At 37.6% G+C, this 21,731-nt stretch overlaps 1 protein-coding gene across 2 annotated transcripts in view; it reads left to right on the top strand.

The window, feature by feature from the left end:
* POLD3 (DNA polymerase delta 3, accessory subunit) overlaps nt 1–21,731 on the top strand; it is a 41,165-nt gene that overhangs the window by 6,073 nt on the left and 13,361 nt on the right. For both annotated transcript variants that reach the window (XR_014297119.1, XM_082660870.1), the window contains exons 3-9: nt 3,941–4,043; nt 8,176–8,215; nt 9,748–9,880; nt 14,654–14,918; nt 16,009–16,081; nt 19,111–19,276; nt 21,600–21,706. Coding sequence is in view for 1 of the 2 variants with exons in the window: in XM_082660870.1 (XP_082516996.1) it covers nt 3,941–4,043; nt 8,176–8,215; nt 9,748–9,880; nt 14,654–14,918; nt 16,009–16,081; nt 19,111–19,276; nt 21,600–21,706 (887 nt within the window). In the remaining variant the exon portion in view is untranslated. The remainder of the gene's footprint in view (nt 1–3,940; nt 4,044–8,175; nt 8,216–9,747; nt 9,881–14,653; nt 14,919–16,008; nt 16,082–19,110; nt 19,277–21,599; nt 21,707–21,731) is intronic.

Raw genomic sequence — 21,731 nt, 5'->3', positions numbered from 1 at the left:
CTATCGTTTCCTTCATTTCTTTTTCATTTATTTCTGATCTGATTTTTATGATTTCTTTCCTTGCTAACTTTGGGGTTTTTTGTTCTTCTTTCTCTAATTGCTTTAGGTGCAAGGTTAGGTTACCCTTTTTTCTTTTAACTATAGTGAGAGCATTTAAAGTTTCACTGTTGGCACTGAGGGCAGTGACTGGGCATGGTTGTTACTATTTGCTTGGATGCAATAAAGAAATATTTTCTCAGTTTTTAGCATTATTTTAGGCTCTGTCATAAAACAGCAAACTTGACAGACAAGACCCTTCCCATCATTGACTTAAACAAGATAATTTCAGGTTATAAAAACGCTGTGAAGGAATTAGATTAGGGAAGACAATATAGGTATACACTGTATTCATCCTATGGGAAAATTATGGGTGGAACTGATCAGGAGGGATGAGAAGATGCGAAGGTATAGTTAATCATGTGTGTAGGAAGTGCATCTTGTAAGAAGTGATATGCATTGTTAGTCGTATTTAAGAATACTTTGCGTGTTTTGTTGGTAAGGTGTTTGGCATAATCAAATTAGATGAACATGTCTTAGAGATTCAAAAGGTATGCAGAAATTTTTCTAAGAGTTTGTGCAGTTCTGACCATCTTGTTAATATAAAAGAGAACTGGGCCTGATTTGGGGAGATAAGTGCACAGAGGACAGTGACTATGATGATACAAGCAAGACTGAATTGTTGATAAACGACAGCGTGTTTCGCCAGCAAGCTCAAAGCATCTTGGGCATGGTCCCTTCCTACCATTTCTTCTGCTAGCATGGTCCTAACTAGCATAAATAAACCAAAACGTTCATGACTCTGTGTTCCTCATCTTTCCTAACATAATTGCTGCATGGAAGGACACACTAAAGAGAACAAGATAGAGGAATCAACAAAAATGTTGGGTTTTTTCCCTCAAGATGTGTATAGTCTAGTGGGGATGTCAGATACATAAACTAAGTAATTGGAATACGGTGTGGTAACTATAATAACAGATATGGGCTAGGTCCTGTTAGAACTTAGACGGCAAGGGTGCCCTGCTGGCCTAGTGGTGTTAGGGAAGGCTTCACATAGGAGGTGATAACTGAGCTGCTATCTTGATAAGGAATTAGGTGGATGAAGTCTGAGAAGAACATTCTAGGCAGAAGGAGGGGCATACAGAAGAGCCAGGGGAACTGCAGAATATTTCATAAGGCTGAAAATTGTGTGAGTGTGGGAGAATGGTGAGAGATTCAGGGGCCAGAACAAGAAATGTCTTACATGTCACTGATAGACCTGTGGAGTTGCTCCTTAGGGGATGGGGTGCTACTGAAAACTTTTGAACAAGGAATAATACTTCAGCTAAGAATAATCAGCTACTTCTTAACAGCACTTAATGACTAATAGGTATCTCAGATTTAACATGCCCCAAAACTTAACTCCTAATTTCTCCCACATCGCCTCCTTCTCCTGCTTTTCTCTATCTCAGTGAATGACAGCTTTATTCTTTGAGTTGCTTAATCCAGTCATCTTTGATTTCTTTTTCTCTCATACCCCACAGTCAGTCCATCAGCAAATCCTGTTGTTTCTCCCTTTAAGATGTCCCCAGAATTCATCCACTGATTACTGGCTCCATTGCTACCACTGTAGTCTGAGTCACCATCATCTCTAGCCTAGATGATTGCAGTAGCCTTGTAAGTGGTCTCCCTGCTTCCTTCCTTGCCCCTTAACAGTATATTCTCCACACAGCAGTCAGGAATCCTCCTAAAAGATGAGATCATGTTGTTTCTGCTCTAAACCTTCTGAGGACTTCCTTCCTACATAGAGCCACAAAGCCCTACATGTCTGGTGCTTGGCTCTCTTCTTCCCTTCTTCCTTATTCAGCACACTCACCTCTTTTCCGTTCCTTGCACCTTGCTTACATTCTTGCCTCAGAACCTTTGGATTTGCTGTACTTTCTGCCTGGACCATTCTTCCCTGAGATATTCACATTGGCGGCTCTGTAACTTCCTGCAGGGAAGGAGTCTTCCCTAATCATATAAAATAGCAAAACTTCTCAGGCACTCTCTATTCTCCTAATCTTTTTTTTTCCCCCATAGATTTACTACCATCTGACATATATTTACTTGTTTGTTTATTGTATCTCCCTTTTCTGCAGTGCAAACTCTGAATGGGTAGAAACTTTGATTGCTTTGTTCTCTGCTCTATCCCCAAGGCATAGAGCATGAAGTAGCCACTCATTAAGGTTTTGCTGACCGAATGACTTGATTTGCATTTTTAAAACTTCACCTTGGCAGCCTTGTGGATAATGAATGGGAAGGTGGTGTGAGGAAGGCATTGACACTTGGAATTGAAATAGTCCAGTCAAGATATTTGGAGGGCATGGAGTCAAGAATTACTTGGGATGGAAAACGGACAAGATTTGGCAACTCACCGGACTGGGAAAAGTGAGGGATAACGACTCCCAGATTTCTGGCTTGGGTGGTTTGAGCAGATGATATTGTTGTTGGGAGTAATTGAAGCCATGGGGATGAATGAAATGGATCAAGGAGAAGATTTAGTAAGGTGACCAATCATCCTGGTGTGCCCTGGACTGTTGGTTTTAGAACTAAAAGTCCATGTCAGGAAACCCCTCAGATCCAGGCAAACCCAGATCATTGGTCACTCTAATATATATAGAGAAAAGATAGCTGAAGACAGTCCCAGCAGTACAGAAAAGGAGTAGGTAGTCAAGTCTGTGCAGGAAATGGATCAGAGGCAGTTAGAGAGGTGGCAGGAGACTCAGTGAGGCATTGGATCAAGGAAGCTAAGAGAGTAGTCAACAGTGTAGGTTGAGTTTCCCTTATTCTTGCCAGAAGTATGACATGTCATAGAGGCTCGGGACATGTCATAGAGGCTCGGTAAATGTTTCTTGAAATAAACGACACAAATGATGTCTCTTGGTTGATGTTTTTGTTAAACTGTAAGTTATTGAGGGGAATCAGCTTCTGATATTAAGTGGATCATAAGGATAAAAATGAATTTAGGAAATGTTATAAAAGCAACGTTATTTCTATATTGAGTGTTTGGCAGTCTCAGGTTAATGAATACTGGACAGTGTGAGTAAGCTGTTACATTTGCAGTTTTGAAACAGCATCGATTCTGAATGATCATAAAATTGGAACTTCAGAGCTGTACACTTACAATCATCTACATAGTGGTTCTTAACGTTCTGGAGTAATCCTTTTGCAAATCTGTTGAAAACCTTGAACCATCTCCACCCTCTCCCCTCTTTCCCTGCCAAAAAACACCTACATTTTGCTTACAGTTTTGAGGGATGGAGGCTTACGTTCTTTCTTTTCTTTCTTTCTTTTTTTTTTTTTTTCTTTTTGGCCGTGCCGCGAAGCATGTAGGATCTTAGTTCCCCGACCAGGGATCGAACCTGCACCCCCTGCATTGGAAGCACAAAGTCTTAACCACTGGACCACCATGGAAGTCCAGGATGGAGGGTTATGGATGGCCACAGGAATCCCAAATTAACAGAGGATTGCCAATCTTGTACAGCCCTCCCAAATTATACCTCAGGATAGAAAGAGGCCTAGAAAAACTAATTAATTTATCCAGGATCAAATGGCTAGATAGTGACTGAACTTATCCTTGATTGATTATTCTGTCCATTATATGTCGTTGCCTCTTTTAGTGCAGGCTCAGTCCCACTTGACCAATTATTAGATTTCTTTTATTTCAGTTGCCTAGTCACTGTGCCAGCTCCATACAAGTTGACCCCAACCCCTATGTTCCATTCATCTTATTTTAACTCTCTGTCCAGGGACAGAGCAAAAATATTCTGTAGAATATTTGAGGGACTGTCAGATTTAATATATCTAACTTTTAAGTCATGAATTAAGAGTTGATGAGGTAAACTTTTACTAATGACTTACTTGTGCCTTTTGTTTGTAACAGGATGCTGTATGATTATGTTGAAAGGAAGCGAAAGGAAAATTCAGGAGCCCAACTGCATGTCACTTATTTAGTGTCTGGCAGTCTCATTCAGAATGGACATTCCGTAAGTTCTCAGAATCTTATTATGAGTTTAAATGTGTTTGAGCTATAAATAGTGTTATATAACACAACACAGGGCAAAAACAAGATTCAGTATTATGGAAATTTTAAAAAGCTGCTTGAAGATGGTGATTATTTTGGATTTTTAGACTAAACCTAAAACTCTTGAGAAGTTTGGCTACTATCTCGGCTGTGATACAGAGACTATCATTATTGTGCAATTTTCCTAGGCAACAAGACATTCGGAACTGCTTCTCTTATTCCTCTTTCTTCCATTTGAAGGTGTATTGGAGACAATGGTGGTTAATTTTCAGCCCGTTCAAATGTCAAGCCACAAACTCAGGTGTTCAGCAAGTACAATTTTTTTTTTTTAAGTGAACTTGATTTTAATCTGAGCTTTCGTCCCAGAAGCTCTGCTGAGATAACTCCATTCCTTCTCCCGTACTAGACTGATCCTTGGAACTTTGATAATTCCTCCTCTTTTGCTTCCTTCCCCAAACTGAGGCACACCTCCTCTGTTCTTACTTCCCAAACCTCTTACCTGAATGTTCTTTTGCTCCCATAGAGAATTTAGCCCAAGGATCAAGACTCCTTCTCAGGGATCCACTGATAATGTTTTCCTCTTCCCTTTTGACTTTCCCTAAGGTTCATAAATTCAGAAGCCAGATTTATCAAAATACTGACTGGATTTGTCTTGTATCAATAGAGTCCCAAGCATGTGAGATTCAAAACTGGAATGGCGATTTAGTAATTTACAAGGAGAAGCAAAACTGCTAGGGGTATCAGATCCTTATATTCTCTGACTAGCATATTCTGTTCTTGTTGGTAAGCTGTTTGGCCAGCCAGATGTTAATTAAGATATTTGCAAGTGTAGATGGAATCAGATGTCATTATGTATCTGAAACCAGATTAAGCACACCTGATTCATTTGCTCTCAGAAATAAACCTGACCAGAATCCTCTCCCTGTATGGCCCTTGAATGGATTCTGCCAAAGTTTGCATCTGGATGCCTTCTTTTGTTTCCAGGGTTAATCAGCTCCCTCTGTCTCTTTCTTGAGTTTAGTCAAAGCCTTCCATTTAGTCATAGTCAATTCTTGACCTGGGAATCACTGTGTACCTTGAAAGCAGTGGTTTCTATTCTTTTTTTGGTCACTGATTCCTTGAGAATCTGAAAGAAAAATGCATATGTTGACATATTCATGAAATTTTCAGTGTTCACAGATCTTTTGAACAAGGGTCCAAGGTTAAGAATTTATGTTTTAAGATAAAGTTGTAGATTTTTATTCTAACCCATATGATAGAGGTTCTTAATTTCAGATTCTTGCATGGTCTTTAGGGTTCAAGGGATTCTTGGGTGAACCCTTGAAAGTACATTCAAATTGTGTTCCTCAGTGCATTTTTTTGAGACCATTTTTCAAAAAGATGTGTAACCCATGATCAATTAAAAACTTCTGTGCTGTGGTTTGCTTGTACAAAGCCTTCTGTTTCTAAGTTTAAGAGGGCATTTAAATTCTGCCCAGCTTTTTTTTTTTTTTTGCCCACCTTTTTTTAAAGCAGCAGAACGCTTTATCAGATGAAATCTTGGAATCCTAAAATATAAAATATATTAAGAGTAGGGTTCCTGTGGTTGAAGTGGTTGTGAGAATTTTAGAGCCCTGCCCTGTGGAACCCTGTAGAATTAATTACTGACCAAGTGTGGATGCTTATCCATGGTTTTTTCTTTTAAGAGAGCCAGGCTAAGAAAAGGCAGATTGTTAAGCATAATGTCAGGTTTTGTTCTTATTCTTTCTCATTTCTTTTTTAAGTTTTTTTTTTTTTTTTTTTTTTTGCGGTACACGGGCCTCTCACTGTTGTGGCCTCTCCCGTTGCGGGGCACAGGCTCCAGACGCGCAGGCTCAGCGGCCATGGCTCATGGGTCCAGCCGCTCCGCGGCATGTGGGATCTTCCCGGACCGGGGCATGAACCCGTGTCCCCTGCATCGGCAGGCGGGCTCTCAACCACTGTGCCACCAGAGAAGCCCAATTTAAGTGTTTCTAGAAAGAAAAAAAGATACATAGGCTTTGTATGGGTTTTTAAGCATACGAATAATTTCTATTTTTCCAACGATCATTATTGTAAAAAATGCTTGATAATACATAGAAAGTAAAAGCCTCCTTCTAATCTCATCCTGGAGAGTCTTCCAGAGAATTTTTGAAAATTTCAACGAAATGTTTGGTTGATTCTTTTAGAGGTTATTACTTGATCCATTCTTTATTAGGTCCCCCATTAGCTTTTCATCTAATGATTTTAGCTGAGATTGATTTTTATCATTGCCTAGATCATTAATTCACTAGGAGTTACAAAATAGTGATGTTCTAATTCTGTCATTCCTTCTGGATTTATTGGCTGGAATGTTTCTATAAAGAAGAACTTTCTCTCATCAACTAGCTATGTTTTCCCTTTTTCTTTAACTGATAAAAAGCTCTAGAGGCTTGCCCCCAGCCAGGCTCTGGGATTATGGATGCTGAACTCAACTCCTGTGTCCCCTTTAATAGGATCCCCCTGAACCATAGCTGTACTCTGGTTTACGTTGTTTTAGCACTGGCATTTCCACTGCGTTGTTTTAATGCATTTCTAATATCCCCTAAGGCAGCGTTTAGTCACAGTGAACTGTCTGGGCTGCGATATTTTCTCCTGAGGGTACCAATTATTGTTTTTAGGGCTCCTATTACATAGGTTTGAGTGATTAGTTTCTAATGCTCTTTTTCTCATAAGCTCTGTAATTTTTATTGTACAATTTTGCAGAACATGACATTTTTAAGAATGCTTTTTTTAAGAGAAAATGCATTATGAAGACATGTCAAATTCCCAGTTCAAATTTATAATTATATTTTTTAAAAACTTACTTGATTTTATATTGTTCTTTTTTCTTATGTTGTGAATTTTGGTTGTTCCTAACATTAAAATAAATATTTATTTGCTTTAGCCAAATATATGAGATTTAGAAAAGCAAACCCAACAATTTTACTAACCATATGATGACTGAAAACAGTTTAAGGTTTCTAGGTTATCCCGAGCATCACTCTGTTGCAGTTATAGAAATGTTTCTCTTTCCTTATTACAGCCACATGCTCCTACATTGATAGAGATACCTTAGTTTATTCAGCAGTCCCTTATTGATAGTTATTTGAGTTATTTACAGTCTTTGGCTATTACATATAGTGCTGCAGTGAATAGCTCAGTGTATATGTGTTTTATATGTTTTTGCCAGTGTGTTTTAAGATTACGTTCCTAGAAGTAGGATATATATAAACTTTGTTGGGTATTGCCAAATACCTCTCCATTTTTCATTGCTACCAGCAATGTAGGAGAGCATCTGTTTCTACACAGCACATGTGGTCCTGTTTCAAGGGTCATCTGCATTTCTCCTCTGTGAACTGTTTCTTCATACCTCTTGCCGATTTTCAAAAGGATAGTTAGTCTTTATTTTCTCTATTTTAGAAACTATATATTAACCCTTTGTGATGTAAGTTGCAGATATTTTTCCCACTTTACCATTTGTCTTTTTATGTTGCTTAAAGTTTTTTTTTCCATCATCCAAAAATGATTTTTCAGTTTTTATGGATTATTTCAGTTACTTCTGGATTTTGAATTATAGTCAAGAAACTTCCTCATTCTCAGGTTATATTAGTTTATAGAAGAATTCACCCATATTTTCTTCCTGTGTGTACTATATATATATATGTTTCATTCTTTACATTTAGATCTCTGATCCATTTAGAATTTATTTTTTTTGTATGGTGTGAGAGATCCAATTTTTATCTGGTTCCATATGATTATACAGTAATTCTCATTACATTACTTAGTAAAAAGTCCTCTTTTCCTCTTTTCCTAGTTTGAGCTGCTGTGTTTTTTTGAGTTTTGGGGGGGTTTTTGGTACTGATATCTACACTCTCTCACTTTCCTTAACCTGATTGAGAAGTTTCAAAGTAAGCAAGTTAAAAATGAGTCTGACTTTATTAAACTGTAACATACATTTTCAGGGGTACCTAATGTTGCTGATTTCATATCCAAGTGCAAATGAATTTTTGGCAAGGAAACGTTAAAATCGCAAGTTGTACTACTTTAAATACCAATGAAGTGTTATTTTGTTACAGTGCCACAAGGTTGCAGTAGTGAGAGAAGATAAATTGGAAGGTAAGTATTATAGCGATCTAGCAAATTTTTCCTTTTTTTAAAAAAAATAAATTTATTTATTTATTTTTGGCTGTGTTAGGTCTAAGTTTCTGTGTGTGGGCTTTCTCTAGTTGCGGCGAGCGGGGGCCACTCTTCATCGCGGTGTGCGGGCCTCTCACTGTCGCAGCCTCTCTTGTTGTGGAGCACAAGCTCCAGACGCGCAGGCTCAGTAGTTGTGGCTCACGGGCCTAGTTGCTCTGGGGCATGTGGGATCTTCCCAGACCAGGGCTCGAACCCGTGTCCCCTGCATTGGCAGGCAGATTCTCAACCACTGTGCCACCAGGGAAGCCCAAGTTTTTTCTCTTATGGCATCAGTGTCATTAACATCTCATATACATTTAGCTGTTTTACTGGAGAGCCATGTATTCTTTTTATTAGTAATTTCTGAAACATGTTAAAATATGATACTACACTAATTTCCCATTTTTAAGGCCAATGGCTGCTGACATTAATAAAGCACTTTTATCATGGGATTTCAAAACTATGACAGACATGTAAAAAACTATTATGAATACCATATGGAACACCTCATCAACTGTCAAAAGACAATGGTCTCTAAATATTGTGTTGTATTCCATAACAGTTTTTTTAGGAAGAAAATTAAAGAATGCTTTTCTGAAGTCAGAAGAACTTAGTATAACTTCTAAATTAAATTCGTCTACCCATTTCAAGACTATTAATGCTACTGTTCTATTTTTTAATACCCAATTCAAAGGAATTTTGTAATAGTCAGCCACATGATCTTGGATTATGTCTCAAGACAAAACCTGCAGTGTTGTACTTTGTATATAAAGATGCCTACCAGTGGAGTTGTTTTCTTATAAATTAACTTTGAGGTATTTAAAATGGTGGAAATGTCCAATATTTTCTTTCTGAATTCCCACAGTGGTAGATTTATTCATTCAGTAGATACATAGTGAGTATCTACTCTGTGTCAAGCTCTGTGCTAGGCACTAGAGACTTGGAACAAGTTAGGCATGGTCCCTTCCTTCATGGAACCTAAAATTTGTTCTTGTGATGTTCTTTTCTGTATTTCCTCTGCAGACTCATCTGGTTAGTAGTATTTTTGTTATATAGAGTTTCTTTTTGTAAACTAAAATTCAATTATATAAGCGAGACTTCTCAGAAATTACTTATTCCTCAGTTGCTATGTTTATATGCTAGAGTATAAGATTCTTCCCTGACTGGGGGGAAAAAAACCCCACATCATAGTATCATCAATTATTCATTAATATTTACTGAGTGTCCACTGGATGAGTGATGCCTTCACAGTACTGTACTTAGAACTGACTCACCACCACCTACCTTTCATAATGTCCTTGTCACAGACAGAAGAGTTGATATCATACTGTATATAATACTGTTTGGCCTTTTAGAGCTTTTTGGACCACCACAGATTACAAATGGTTTTAATGCAGAAGGGTTTCTTGTTAAACTCCCCACATGCTATGAAGTTTGTGTATTAACAGACTGCTTTTCCTGTTGACTTGTAGCAGTGAAGTCCAAGCTAGCTGTGACTGCCAGTGTACATGTGTACAGCATCCAGAAAGCCATGCTAAAGGACAGTGGGCCTCTGTTCAATACCGACTATGACATCCTTAAAAGCAACTTGCAGAACTGCAGCAAGTGAGCTCCTTAATGTTTCTTGTGGGCTTCTTTACGAATTGATTTTGTAAGATGTTTACACAGTGGCTGCCTCTTAAGAGTGAACGCCAAGTCTAGTAAAACCCCGTTTATCTTGCAGTAAGACACATGCCTGGTTTTATTAGTGCATCATAAGGTGAAAAATAGCAGCTACAACCCATACTGAAAACCTCAGTAGACTCCCCATAAATCTATTTCTCATGTATTTATCCTGTCACTACTACCAGAAATGTTGTTTGTTGGGCCCCCTCATTACTCCTTTACCCCAGTCTCTGCTTGTCTAAATCCTACCCATCTGTCAAGAGCCAGTTCAAATGTTATCCTTCAAAAAACTATTCCTAATTTAATATTCCTCTACCTTCCATCCAAAATCAGTTGATCTTCCACAGCCAGGATCAGATCTTGTTCATCTTTTGTATCTTTCACAGCACAGGGAGGAGGTGGACTATAATGCACATGGGTTTTGGAAATTGATGATCATGGGCTTGATTTTTGGCTTTGTTGCTCATGGCCCAGGAGCTTTGGACAAGTTACTTAAACTCTTTTGAGCTTTGGTCAAACGCCTACTTTGTATGGAAGGTTCAGGCCAGATCCCCAGACATATAGTGAACACCTACTACTTTGATAGGTACTAAGCAGAATAATTTGAATTAATTCAACAAAGATCTGATGAGTATGTGTGACATGCCACATACTATAGAGTGAATATGGTCCATTACCTGCTTGATGATCCTATGGGAGGCAATTACAGTATAGTGTGACAGTGCTACAATATGAATAAGAGTGTGGGAGGATATTGGGGGACACTCATCCCCCCTTTTTGGTTGGGGTGGAGTGAGGAGTCAAGACAGAGGTGGCTTCTTGAAGGGTACGGCATTGAAGTTGAGGCCTGAAGGCCTAGTAGAAGTAGCCAGTCAGAGGGAAATGGGAGAGTAAGGACAAGGCTGAGAGAACACGTGGTGCTTGTGCAGAACCACAGTAGTTTTCTATGGCTGGAAATTAGAGTGAGAGGCAGAAAATAATGATGCAAAGAATCAGACTCTATGCTTGACTACTAGGATAAAGAGTTGAGGCTTTATTCCAAGGGCACAGGGGAGCCACTGAAGATTTTGAAGCAGATGATTGAAATGATGAGAATTGCATCATAAAAATATCACTCTATGATGGTGAAAATGGATCTGAAGGGAATAATCTGAAGGCAAGGCCATCAGGAAGGAGAACTGTTGCAGTGATTCAAGGTGGAGATGATAGTTACCTGAAGCATAGTAGTGGTGTTGGAAATGGAGAGGTACAGAGGTTAAAGGGCCATACCATCAAAACCTGGATGGTGTAGTAGTGGTTAGGGACCAGGAGAGTGTGTATGGTGGGGATGGGGGCGGGGTTCATGGTGTTAAGGATGATGGCCGTGTTTCTGGCTTGAATTGCTGGATGGATAATGGTACCATCACTAAGAAGAGGAACATATGAGGAGGAGCAGGCTTTGGGAGAAGGGAAAAATGATGAATTGGCTTTGGACATGTTGAGTTTTAGTACCCTGTGGGGAGTCCAAGTGGAGGTGTCCTTTGCAATAGATAGGGGAGTCTAGAGCTAAGGAGAGAAATCTGAGGGTAAAGAGAGAGATTTTGGAATCAGAGAAAATAGATAATTAATTGGGCTACAGCAGTAGATACAGTCATGCAGAGAGAATGCATAGACTGAAAGAAGGGCAGAAAGTTATTAAACTCTAGGCACAGTTACTAGCTGTGTAACCTCTTGGGCAAATTATTTAACCTCTCTGCTTGAGTTTCCTCATCAGTGAAATGAAACTAATAAAATTAGTATCAGCCTCAGGGTTGTAGAGGTTTAAATGAATTAATATATGTAAAGCACTTAGAACAGTGCTTGGCACACAGTAAGCACTATTTAAGTGACAGCTGTTTTTTAAGGGGTGGGCAGAAAAGAGGGACCTAAGAGGGAGCAGCCAGAAATAAGAGGAAAATCATGAGAGTGTCTGGAGTTCTAAAAACTAAGAAGAGAGTTTCAAGAAGGAGGGACTGGTTGACAATATCAAACCTTGCTGAGAAGCTGAGTAAAACAGGAACTGAAAAGTGATGGCCTTGGTAACAGCAGTTTCAGTGGAGCAACCAGCTTCTGGTCAACTGGGTAGATCGGGATATAAGGAAGATAGCAGATAGGGACAACTTTCCAGGAAATTTGACGGTAAGATGGAGGAAAAAGAGAGGTAACCTGCTACAGAGGAATTGAGGCTCAGGGAGGATATATATACATTTTTATTTATTTATTTATTTTTTTCGGTACGCGGGCCTCTAACTGTTGTGGCCTCTCCCGTTGTGGAGCACAGTCTCCGGACGCACAGGCTCAGCGGCCATGGCTCACGGACCCAGCCGCTCCGTGGCGTGTGGGATCTTCCCGGACCAGGGCACGAACCCGTGTCCCCTGCATTGGCAGGCGGACTCCCAACCACTGCGCCACCAGGGAAGCCCTATACATTTTTAAAGTTGAGAATACCTTGAACTTATATTATTAGGAAAGAGCTATAAAAAGAAGAAATGGTTGAAGATACTCGGGGGGGATGGGATAACTGATAAAGTTGGATCCTTGAGGAGAAATAGGTATAGGATTGCCAAAAATAATTTCTGTAAGTTCCATGAGCATAGGGATCATGTCTATTTTGTTAACCACTGTATACCCAAAATGGTGCCTGGCAAATGGTAAGCATAAAGTAAATAATTGTTGAGTGAATTAATGGTAGACATTGGTTCTTTTTTTTCCTTCAGCTCAAAACCTTGAGTATAATAGACACACAAATATTTATTAGATAAATAATGAATATACAGCTAAAGAGTAATTTATGTCTGGTGTCTTTTAGGGAAGGATTATAAGAAAACATTAACACCCAGATATGTTTATGTAAGTTGTATTATTAGATTTCAAAAATAATCTGTATTAAAATCTAGTGGTATGTCAAACTCTAAAAATCAATTCTGTTGTATCTAGTAAGTAAGCAAACAAGAATAAAAGTGACTCAAAAGTCCACAATGAAATTTGCATAGGGACCGCTAAAGTAAACATGACAAGTACAAATGTGATAGTAGGAAGCACTTTAATGAAACTTTACTTAAATATTTAAAGTATCCTCGGTAGAAATGTGAGGAATTTATCTCCAGTAAAGAAGTTTGTATTTGGTCCTGAGAATCATGGGCCAACTGAGATCTGACACATTGTTTCATGTGTTTTAAGAAGTGTTGTGACAGGAAGAAAGTTGAAATTTTAGATTGAGCAGATTCTTCTCTCTTCGGACATGTTCCCAGCCTAACCTGGTCTCTTCCTCATTGCCAATTCCTGGTCCTGACCCTAAGGTGTGGAATGTAGACCAAATGGAGAAAGAGTTGTCTCGGGGCCAACTTTAGATGTTGACAATGAAATAAAACATTGCTCTGTTTCCCTGTACATGGAAGCACTGCAGGGCCAGAGAGGAAGAGTGGTGAGTGAAAGGAAATGATTTCCGTCTGTTCTTAACTCTGATGCACAAAATATTTGTGTTAATGTGGAGTTTTCTATGTGGACTGTAATAAATCAGTGGAAGGTTTTTGGAGCTGTGGACTCTAGCTCAGGGCTGTTCAGCCTAAAGTTACTTCAGAAATTAAGTGATATTATCAGGGATTTTTTATCTTAGGCCAGTTAATCTCAGAGTTGTGCCTGGTTGATCTGTAAGATAATTGCTATCACCACATAGTTTCTTAACCTCCATCTTCTCCCACCCCAAGTTGAGATGATACACTAAAGAAAGGAGAGAAGCCAGAAGCCTCACTTTCAGTGACTTAAATAATCTTTCTTTCAACCTGTATTTCCCTGTGCCAGGTCTTGTACTGGGTGCCTGAAATACAAAAGGTGAATAATATACTTATCTTCAAGGAGCTCTTACCTACCCTCAATAAGCAAAAGACTGAGGGAAATAAAATATTCTTCTTTGTTAGGAAACGTTGGAAAACTTTGCTTTAAGTACAACTGTTTGACAAGGCTGGATCAGTTACCCATTCACAATGTAGGACATTACATCATGGATTTTTGTGAAACAGGCGCATCTACAATCATTAGAGAAGAAGAGATGAATGTTCCCGTTAATACGTCATGCAAATTGTTCCAAATTTCTTCACTTAGCTATGGGCATACTTGTCTGGTGCTATTAGTTGGGATTATTATAAATTATTAAATAAGTGACTTTAAAGGACCACAGGTTATAGAAGCCAGTGGCTCTGTTCCCAGCTTATTCCATGTTTTAAAGCATGATCCATTCTGGCCAGGAGAGTTGCCAGGAAATTTGTTAATATTTAAAGCTCTTAATTTTGATTCAGTCAGTATTTATGGTATTGCTAGCCCTATATGTTGAAGGTCTTTAAAAACAAGAGATAACCATTTGGTTTACCAAAGATGGTGAAATTACTAATGTTTTATTATTGTTTGGTGTATTCTTACTATTTTGAATTAGGATGCTTTTATCAAAAAAGCAAGAATACCCATATGGCTTGGTAGAAGACACCTTCCAATCTTAGTTTTATTACTAACGAGATGTATAATTCACTCACTCCTCTCCAGTACTTGTTGCACAAACTAATTTCTAAAATCCATTCTAGTTCTAAAATTTTCTAATTTTATAGTATTAGGGTTAGAAAGTATTGTGGGGAAGAAACAAGAGTTTAAAAATAAGGTTTGATGTTGACATCAATTAATTTAATGTAACATTTCTGTCCTCAGGTTTAGTGCCATCCAGTGTGCAGCTGCCGTCCCTAGAGCTCCTGCTGAATCCTCATCTTTTGAAAAGTTTGAGCAGTCAGATCTTCCGGTATCACCTGAGCCACAAGCTAGTAATGAGTTGACCACCAATGGTCATGGCCCACCTATCCCCAAACAGAGTTCCCAGCAGCCCAAAGGCATCATGGGCATGTTTGCTTCTAAAGCTGTTTCTAAAACCCAAGATGCCAACAAGGAAACCAAAACAGAGGCTAAAGAAGTAACGAATGTAAGTCTTCTTTAAAAATATGCTTTTACAGCTCAGAATGGGTAACTAGAAAAGCATTTAATAATTCCAGTGGTAGTAGTTTAATTATTTAAGGTTCTGATATTTAGTTCTGTTTTTTCTGCTTTATTGTAAATCCTTTAGTTCTTGATACTCTCACCTGAAGTAGTCCTTTTTCTTTCGATAATGCTTCTCACCAAGCCTCAGATTCTCCTGTAAAATGTAATGCCTGCCCTGTACACATCATAAGCTTATTGTGAGACCCAGTTGAAATAATGCAAAGAATTGTATATTAGCAGTATGTTATTTGGGAACATCTATATTTTGGGCTTTGCCAGTGTATTTAACATTCTCATTCTATTTAATGAATTTTTCTTGTTTTTTTCTTTCATCCCTTTCCTTAGTTTTTTATTGTTCAGTCATCTCAACTAACTTAAGTGCGTTGACTTAAGAAAAGTCTCATACTACTAAAAATAATCTAGAAAAGCATAATTATTGCCATTATTATTATTACCATTATTGTCATTTTAAAGCTTCCACTTTGGGAAAGGAGAGGAGAGGGAGAGGGAAAGCACTGACAATTATAGGACTCCTACTGAGTGCCAATAGTTTGGTCTTTGCTTAAATCCTCTTATCGCTTCTGTGAGGGAGACATTATCATTATCTTGTTAAGTAATTTGGATGTCATATTGCTATTACGTGGTGGAATCAGCATTTAGCATTCCACTTAGGATGATTACAAATGTAATGTTTTGGAGGTTTTTCCCCATTTTGTACCATGTTGCCTCTGATGTGTTTTAATTCTGTCAAACTAAGTAGTTTTTAAATGTACTCTAAATAAGTTTAGCCATATTCATGAATAATAATTTTATAAAAACCAGGGAAAACTAAGCTTTGGCGATTAACACCAAATACTATCTGGTCTGGATTTGTTCTTATATCTAGTGCCTACACGTTTTGGCATAATAATATAGAGACTGTATGATCATGAGAGTGTGCTCTTCTATTGAAGAGATTTTTTGACTGCTACTTGAAGAGCAGCCTAAACATTAGAAAAAAAAATCATGTGTGTTTTGTTTTTCTATGCTTTTAGGCATCTTCGGTAGGCAACAAGCCACCAGGGAAAGGGAATGCGATAAGCAATTTTTTTGGAAAAGCTGCTATGAGTAAGCATGTTCTTACCTTCCTTTGACTAATATATGAATGTCAATATAATAACATTATATCTGAGGTGAAAGCCACCTTGTCCAGTTTTTAACCTATCTAACACACTCCCATGTGGCATTCCCGCATCCTAACATAAACTTGTAGTATACAGATCTATATGTTGGTGAATATAACCAACTGGAACAATAGATTTTATGGGTGAGCTGGGTTCAGTCGAGATATCCTGGAGGGTAGTTTACTTATTTCTGTTTTTACTTCCTGCCTTGAAAAGAGAATTAAATATTTGTTTTATAGTGTTCTTGAAAATGGGTGTTTAAAATAAAAGAGAAGTTTATTTATAATGGCCATTTATAAATATTTACTTTTTGAGAAAGCAAATCTCCTTTATTTAAAAAAATATATTTAACCATTGTAAAGTAATTATACTCCAATAAAGATGTAAAATATATATAGAGAGAGAGAGAGAGAGAGAGAGGATTTTTTCATATAGAAAGAACCAATAACTACATATTTTTGTACTTCTCATATCAAGTACACATCCCCTGGGGGTATGTGGCCAGAATACCAGGAACAATGCAGGAGTTGCAGGATAATTATGGCACACTTCTTGGAGCATAGCACTTTACAAAGATTTTGTGGGAAGCAGTTTTGTTACATGCTTATGCAAGTAAAATTAGTCAGAAATCTGCTTTTCTGTGATGGTCAAAATGGTAGTTAGGGGACAGATTGGGGTAATAGTTTTTTTTATTTGCCATAAAAGCTATCAGAGGGCTTCCCTGGTGGCGCAGTGGTTGAGAATCTGCCTGCCAATGCAGGGGACACGGGTTCGAGCCCTGGTCTGGGAAGATCGCACATGCCACGGAGCAACTGGGCCCGTGAGCCACAACTACTGAGCCTGCGCGTCTGGAGCCTGTGCTCTGCAACAAGACAGGCCGTGATAGTGAGAGGCCTGCGCGCTGCGATGAAGAGTGGCCCCCACTTGCCACAACTAGAGAAAGCCCTCGCACAGAAACGAAGACCCACACAGCCATAAATAAATAAATAAATAAATTTAAAAAAAAATTGGCTTGCACAAAAAAAAAAAATGCTATCAGAGAACATCTTTATGTTCTGAAAAAATATTGAAAATTTGCTACTTTCAGGTTATTGGGAGGCATGATTGTATTACTGCAGGCACAGTGCATAAGGAGGGCTCCCTACTTCTGTGAAAATATGTCATGCTAATGTCACTGGCCTGCACGCCTGGTGCTAGTCCACTATACCCAATCAGATTGTGTGGTTTCTTGGCAACTTTGATGGGGCCCACATGTTTATTTGTTGTTGTTGTTTTTAATATGTTTGTAACCTTAAAAGCCAGTGAATTTAAAAATTACTATTATTTCTAAAATACGTAAAACATGACTGCAAATTGTAAAAGTCAAACAGAAGTATACATTTATTTATTCATGTGTTTATTTAGCAAATATTTATTGAGCACCTACTACATGCTTGGCACTATTATGCACTAGTGATACAATGCAGAAAATGTCCTCATGGCCCTTATATTCTACTGGAATAGAAAGACAAATAAATACAGAAAAAATAAAATACTTAATGATTGTAATAGCTAGGCAGAGAGTAACAGGATATTATGATAGAATGTAATAGAGGGAGGGGGGAAACGTGGATAAAATAAAGGAATGAAATATTCACTTAATTAAAAGAATGGCTTACAAAGCTGATTTATTTAACAGATGTTTTTTTCAAGGCTTAATGTTTAGAGTAAAATTATGAATGTTTTTATTGTATTTGACACATGACAAGATCAGTGCAATGAAAATGAAGCTTTAGAGCTGGATGAAGAGTTGATTGTTGGTATTTGAACCATTTAAAACTAGATGCCAGACAATAACAAGTGTTAGCAAGAATGTGGAGAAATTGAACCCTCATACATTGCTGTAGGGAATGTAAAATGATGTGCTCACTTTGAAAACAGTGTGGCAGTGCTTCAAAAAATTAAACATATTTACCCAGCACTTCCACTCCTAGGTATCTACTCAAGTGAATTAAAACTGTGTGTTCACACAAAAACTTGTACAAATGTTCATAGCAGCATTATTCATAATAACCAAGAAGGTCTATCATGTGATGAATGGTTAAATGATATGTAATATATCCATATGATGGAATATTTTTCAGCCATGAAAAGGAATGAAATACTGATACATGCTACAACATGGATGAACCTTGAAATGTTATGCAAAATAAATGAAGCCAAACACAGAAGGCCACATGTTATATGATTTCATTTACACAAAATGTTCAGAATAGGCAAATCTATAGAGACAGAAAGTATATTAGTGGTTGTTAAGGGATGGGTTGGAGAGTGATGGCTAATGGGTACAGGGTTTCTTTTAGGGGTGATGAAATGTTCTAAAATTGGATGGTGGTGTTGTTGCAATTAAAAACCACTGAATTGTATACTTGAAAAGGGTAAATTTTATGATATGAATTCTGTTTCAGTAACAAAAACCTTAATGCTTTATATATTTCAAAAAATTATTGGTGACAAAATTAAAAAGTCATCATCTGTTATCATTCTTTGCTTAAAAAGGTGTTTCATATTTTTTTGCATATACAAAGGAGATGCTTTTCTGTTTTCAGAATTCATAAGCTGCACACTCTTGGGAAACATCTTTTAATCGCTCTGACTCTTAATTTCCTCATCTAACAAATGAGAATGTTGGTACTTCATAAAGTTGTATTCATTTTTTTCTAAGTGCTACGTTTACTATCATTTGGCTTGGGGGCTGTGATATAATGAGGGATTAGCAGGAGGCAGAAATGAAAACAGTTATAGCTAGAGTGGTAGTTGGAAAGGAGAAATGTTCTCTGAGTAGACCATGAGCTCTGTTAGGACAGGGACTGTTTTTTATCCCTTTAGCCCCTGTGCCTAATATATTACCTGGCACCTAGTAAACTGTCAAAGGAATGATAGATTAATATTGCACGATGGGGTTATATGTCGTCTGCTATACTTTATTTACAGATAAAATTAAAGTCAATTTGGATTCAGAACAAGCAGTGAAAGAAGAAAAAAAAGTGGAGCAACCTCCACTGTCTGTCACTGAACCAAAGCTGGCAGCCCCTGTGGGCCTGAAGAAATCTAGCAAAAAAGCAGAGCCTGTTAAGATGCAGCAGAAGGAAAAAAAAAGGTAGGAAAATTTTGTTACTTGTGGGGGAAGAGTGTCTTTGCTGGGGGTGAGAAGGTCTTTTTGGGCTTATTGACAAGCAGGGAGTTTTCAGCTGAGCACTAAATCCTACTAGGGATAGCCTTAGGGATACAGCTGCATAACCAAAATGAAGAGAGAAGCTCCATAGCTTGTCTAGTGAAGCAGAACTTGAATCAGCCAGTTCAGATGATTTAGGGCCCAAAGCCAGTTTTTTGGGCCCCATTGCGTTTAAATTGATTGTCTTCTCCTTTACTTCATTTTATATTTGTGGACATGGCATAAGTGTGCCTGATTGTATGTCTCTGTGTCTGTTTTTCACCTCAGATTGCCAAATGAGGGGTTACTGTTTCCAGTGAAATTTAAGAGAAAAAGTTCTTTGTTTTCTTTTTATATCAATGAGTTTATTTTTCAAGTGGTAAAATGTAATTAGAAAAGAAAATAAAAAGCACACAAGCTGTTAAAAATGAATCCAGGAATTTGAGACACTACCTCATAGTTGGTAGGAGCTAGTCTGTTGAAAGAAATTCTAAAGGACACTGTCAGCACTGATAGGCCTAGACATACTTGACTTTTGTGGCAAGATTGGGGCTACGCTATTAGAAAACATCAACAAAATGCTGACGTTTCAGAGGGTCAGAGCTCTCTGTCCAGTGGGCCTCACCTCCTAGGAACATGTGATAGGGATGGATTAAAATGTTTCTAACGATGGGTACGACACTCGCTGTTGATGGTTATTGCCAGGAATGCATTCAGGATTTCACCACCAAGTAGGACATTAACTGTATGTTTTTAGTAGATGCCCTTTACCAGATTCAGGAAGTCTTTTCTATTCCTAGTTTGCTGAAATGTTTTATGAATGGGTGTTGAATTTTGACAGATACTTTTTCTGCATTTATTGAGGCGATCGTATGATGTTTCTGTTCATGTGGTGGATTACACTGACTGGTTTTCAAATGTTAAACCAGCCTTGCATTCTTGAGATAAACCCCACTTGGTCATGATGTATTATCCTTTTTATATATTGCTAGATTCGATTTGTTAATGTTATGTTAAGAATTCTTTGCATCTATATTTATGGGGGCTATAATCAGTTAATTTCTTGGCTGGTAATGTCTTTGTCAGATTTCAGTATCAAAGTTATGCCCATTTCATACAATCAGTTGAGAGGAGTTTCCTCCTCCTCTGTTTTCCAAAAGAGTTTGTGTAAGGTATGTATTGTTTCTTTCATAAAAGTTTGATAAAATTCACCAGTGGACCCAGGCTTGGAGTTTACTTTGTGGGAAAATTTTTATTATGAATTTGATTTCTTTAAATAGAGCTATTCAAATATTCTTATTCTTTTGGGGTCAATTTTGAATGTGTTTTTAAAGGAATTTCATCTGAGTTGTTGAGTTTATTGGCATAAAAATGTTTATAATATATATAGCCTTATTCTTTGAGTATCTATGGAATCTGTAGGTATCACTATAGATTTCTTCATTCATTCCTAACATTGGTAATGTATACTTTTCTCATTATCAGTCTTGTAAAAGTCTTACTAATTTTATTAATCTTTTCTTGAAAAATAACTTGTATCTTTTAACATTTTCTATTTCATTGATTTCTGCTCTTTATTATTTCCTTCAACTTATTTTGGGTTTAATTTGTTATTTTTCTAGCTTAAGGTAGAAAAATAAGTTGATATTTAGTTACATAAGAAATAAGATTGAAGGTAAAAACTATGTCTTGTACTTATTTGTATCTATAACACACACTAGGCCCTTGATAAATTATTGTTGATTGAATGAATAGTGTGGTGGAGTATCCAGACAGAGGAGCTAAATAATGTCAAGATGGATCTAGGTTATTTGTCCAGTAAAATTTATCACATTGTATTTTATAGTTAGTGGTATTTATGCCCATTTTTCCTGCCAGAGCTTCTTTAGAACAACGGTATTTTCTTGATCTTTGCATCTGAGCATTTAGCAAAAAGTCTTTATGTAGGTAGTAGCTGCTTATTTAATGCTTGTTGAATGATTGAAAGGCCAGTAGGGGAAGTAAGAAGGAATTTGGAAAATTTTTCAATAACTTGGTAAGTAGCTTACAGTGGTCTTTAGAGAGCTAGAGAAAGTTTTTATTCTGGTTACCCCATGAAGTGACCTAGCTGTGGTCAGTTAGCAGAGTATCCTTATGGGTCTATAACGACTCTTACTTTCTACCCTCTGGAATTAAGATCATGAGTTATGAAGCAAGGCTGACAGTAACACATGAATACTTATATTTTTATTTTGTGTAACATGCTTAAATTATTCCCGAATGGCAACAGGAGGAAGCAAGTGGAGGTATCTGACGATGAGACAAAAGAAACTGAAAACATGAAGAAAAAGAGGAGAAGAATCAAACTTCCTGAGTCTGATAGCAGTGAAGATGAAGGTGGGCATTGCTAATTTTTTAAATT

Source organism: Grampus griseus, assembly GCF_964374135.1.
Source record: "Grampus griseus genome assembly, chromosome: 8".
Lineage (NCBI taxonomy): Eukaryota > Metazoa > Chordata > Mammalia > Artiodactyla > Delphinidae > Grampus > Grampus griseus.
Note: the sequence above shows the minus strand (reverse complement) of the source record. Positions and strands in the feature narration are given on the sequence as shown.